The sequence below is a fragment of the Arachis ipaensis genome, chromosome B7 (assembly GCF_059453495.1).
Source record: "Arachis ipaensis isolate K30076 ecotype BB chromosome B7, ASM5945349v1, whole genome shotgun sequence".
Taxonomy (NCBI): Eukaryota; Viridiplantae; Streptophyta; class Magnoliopsida; order Fabales; family Fabaceae; genus Arachis; species Arachis ipaensis.
Window position 1 is genome coordinate 81590377 of NC_142442.1, and position 2211 is coordinate 81592587.

The window sequence follows — 2211 nt, forward strand, 5'->3', positions numbered from 1 at the left end:
GGGAGTGCCTCCTTCCTTCTTCTCACCTAGATCTATCTTTGTGGTGAAGTGACTAGAGATGACACATAATAATTACATATACATTCATAGAAAAGTATTTCTTCAACATTTTGGAAAAATAATGCTTGCACTATTTCTTATATGAGTAAGATTAGGGAGTCAGTTTTTAATTTTTTTAATTTTATATTTTACATGATAAATTCTTAATTTTAAATATTAGTTTGAATTATAAATACTAAACCTATCTTAAATTCTTCAAAAAATGAAAATTATTTAGAATTTAAAAAAATTAGCAAATATTGACTAACTAAAAATTATATTTCATAATTTTTTATATATATTTTATTTGTGTATTTTTTATCTTCAATCACTGTTAATATCAAGAATAATGTTATATGACCAATAAAATTTATTATTCTTAGTTATTTTTTGCTAATAAAAATAGTTTTATACTAAATTATAAATTTTAAATTCTAAATTATAATAGTATAAAATGAAATATTAGTCCAAAATATTAGTTAATATTGATAAAAAAAATATTAATCTGTATTTTTTAAAATAAAAATATATAAAAAAATAGAAATCTATCCGATAAGAGTAAATTTGCCTGATTTTTGGTTGTTTTCTACACGCTGACAAATAAAATCGTAAGCCCAAAAACAATATAAAGCCTAAATGATCCTCTAAAGCCCAATACAGAGTTGGCTTATGTCCATTGAAATTGGACACACAATTTTACAGTTTTTCTGATAGTCGTCTTCCTAGTTCTTATCGATTAGGGTTTTTCTGAGAAATTTTGATTGAAGTTTCTACAGCCTAATCCTCTCTCCATTATCCATGGATTTTTCAAAGCTTGATTCATCTGACATGCAGCAATTCTACTCTGTAAGTTTCAGACGTTGCTCTTTCTTTTTTCCATTCGATTGAGGTTTGTTTCGAATTTGTTGTCGTAGAATCGTACGAACTTCTAGTTTGCAAGAGTTCTGTTTCTTTATATTTACTTATTATTGTTCTTTATTCTTAGTGTGCTTTTGGTGAATTTTTTTTGCCCTTTCGTGTTTATCGCTTCAAAATGAGTGGAAAGCAATGAATTTTCCGTTGCTTTTTCAATTTTTACTACTTCATTTTGTAAATATCTGTTTTGTTTCACTTAATCTTATCTGGTCAAATAAAAAAAAGGAGAATTAATATAGAGTAAGAAGATTCAATTAGCACACAGGTATTTTACAGGGATAAAAAAAATTCATTCAAACAAAAATCATATCAAATGTGATAGGATTTTGAGGGCATTTGTTTGGTTTTATTTATTTATTTATTACTAACATTGGGGTTTTTCGCAGCATTCTTTTTAAATTCATGTGATAAAAATGAGTTAACATTGAAATAAAAGATTTAAAGTTTAACTTAGTTAAGTAATTGCAGCAAGAGCAGCAACTAGCAATGGTTAATGAAATGGTGTCAAAGCTGACAGATGCATGCTGGGACAAATGCATCACGGGTACACCTGGGAATAAGTTCAGTTCGAGTGAATCTACTTGTCTTTCTAACTGTGCACATCGCTATATTGAGATGAGCCTACTTATCATGAAAAAGTTTCAAAGCTTGCAGTGAAGATCATCAACTTAATTAATCTGCAATTTGGTTTTTCGGTTGGTCACTCATGTCTGTCTTAGATTACATCCAAATTGTTTGGGCATTGTTAGTTTTTATCTCTGCGAATTTGTGACACACTGGAAAGTACTATAGCGTTGGTTCCCATGTGAATCTATAAGAAGTTTAGTACCTTTCGGTGCGGTTTTTGTACTACTATTTTAATAGTTTAACTTTGATCATTACAATGGCTCATAATCCATGTTGCCTTTGCAGTCCAACGATAAAATTCGTCTTTATATGCAGTGAAATGAGTGAAACTTTTTAAGTATTTGTTCTTGTTAATAAAAATAAAAAAAATGTAAATGCCATCATAAGCCTAATTTAAATTTACAAGTGTTTGGCCAATGAGTAATAGCTCAAATGGCATAGTCTCCTCATACTCAATTAAGAAGTTGCGGGTTCGAGTCTCCTATCTTTGGTAAAAAAAAAAAAAAATTACAAGTGTTTGTTTAGTAATAGGGAGAAGGGATATTCTTACACAAATACTTAAAAAATTGCTAAAGGTTTTATATTTTTAATTTTTTTTCCATGGTTGTAATTTCAACTTTTTTTATAAGA

General features: G+C 28.2%; 1 protein-coding gene across 1 annotated transcript; it reads left to right on the top strand.

Annotated features, from left to right (window-relative positions):
• The first annotated feature begins 699 nt into the window (after nucleotides 1-699).
• LOC107630844 (mitochondrial import inner membrane translocase subunit TIM8) lies at nucleotides 700-1838 on the top strand. The gene is made up of 2 exons (XM_016334100.2): nucleotides 700-885; nucleotides 1423-1838. The coding sequence occupies exons 1-2, from the start codon at nucleotides 838-840 to the stop codon at nucleotides 1609-1611; spliced, it is 237 nt and encodes a 78-aa protein (XP_016189586.1). The 5' UTR covers nucleotides 700-837; the 3' UTR covers nucleotides 1612-1838.
• Nucleotides 1839-2211: the final 373 nt, after the last annotated feature.

Excerpts from the sequence above, each read along its gene's own strand:
- LOC107630844 (XM_016334100.2), top strand. The coding sequence starts at position 838 with ATGGATTTTTCAAAGCTTGATTCATCTGACATGCAGCAATTCTACTCT. Across the intron at positions 886-1,422 it reads ACATGCAGCAATTCTACTCT|CAAGAGCAGCAACTAGCAAT; the intron begins GTAAGTTTCAGA and ends AAGTAATTGCAG.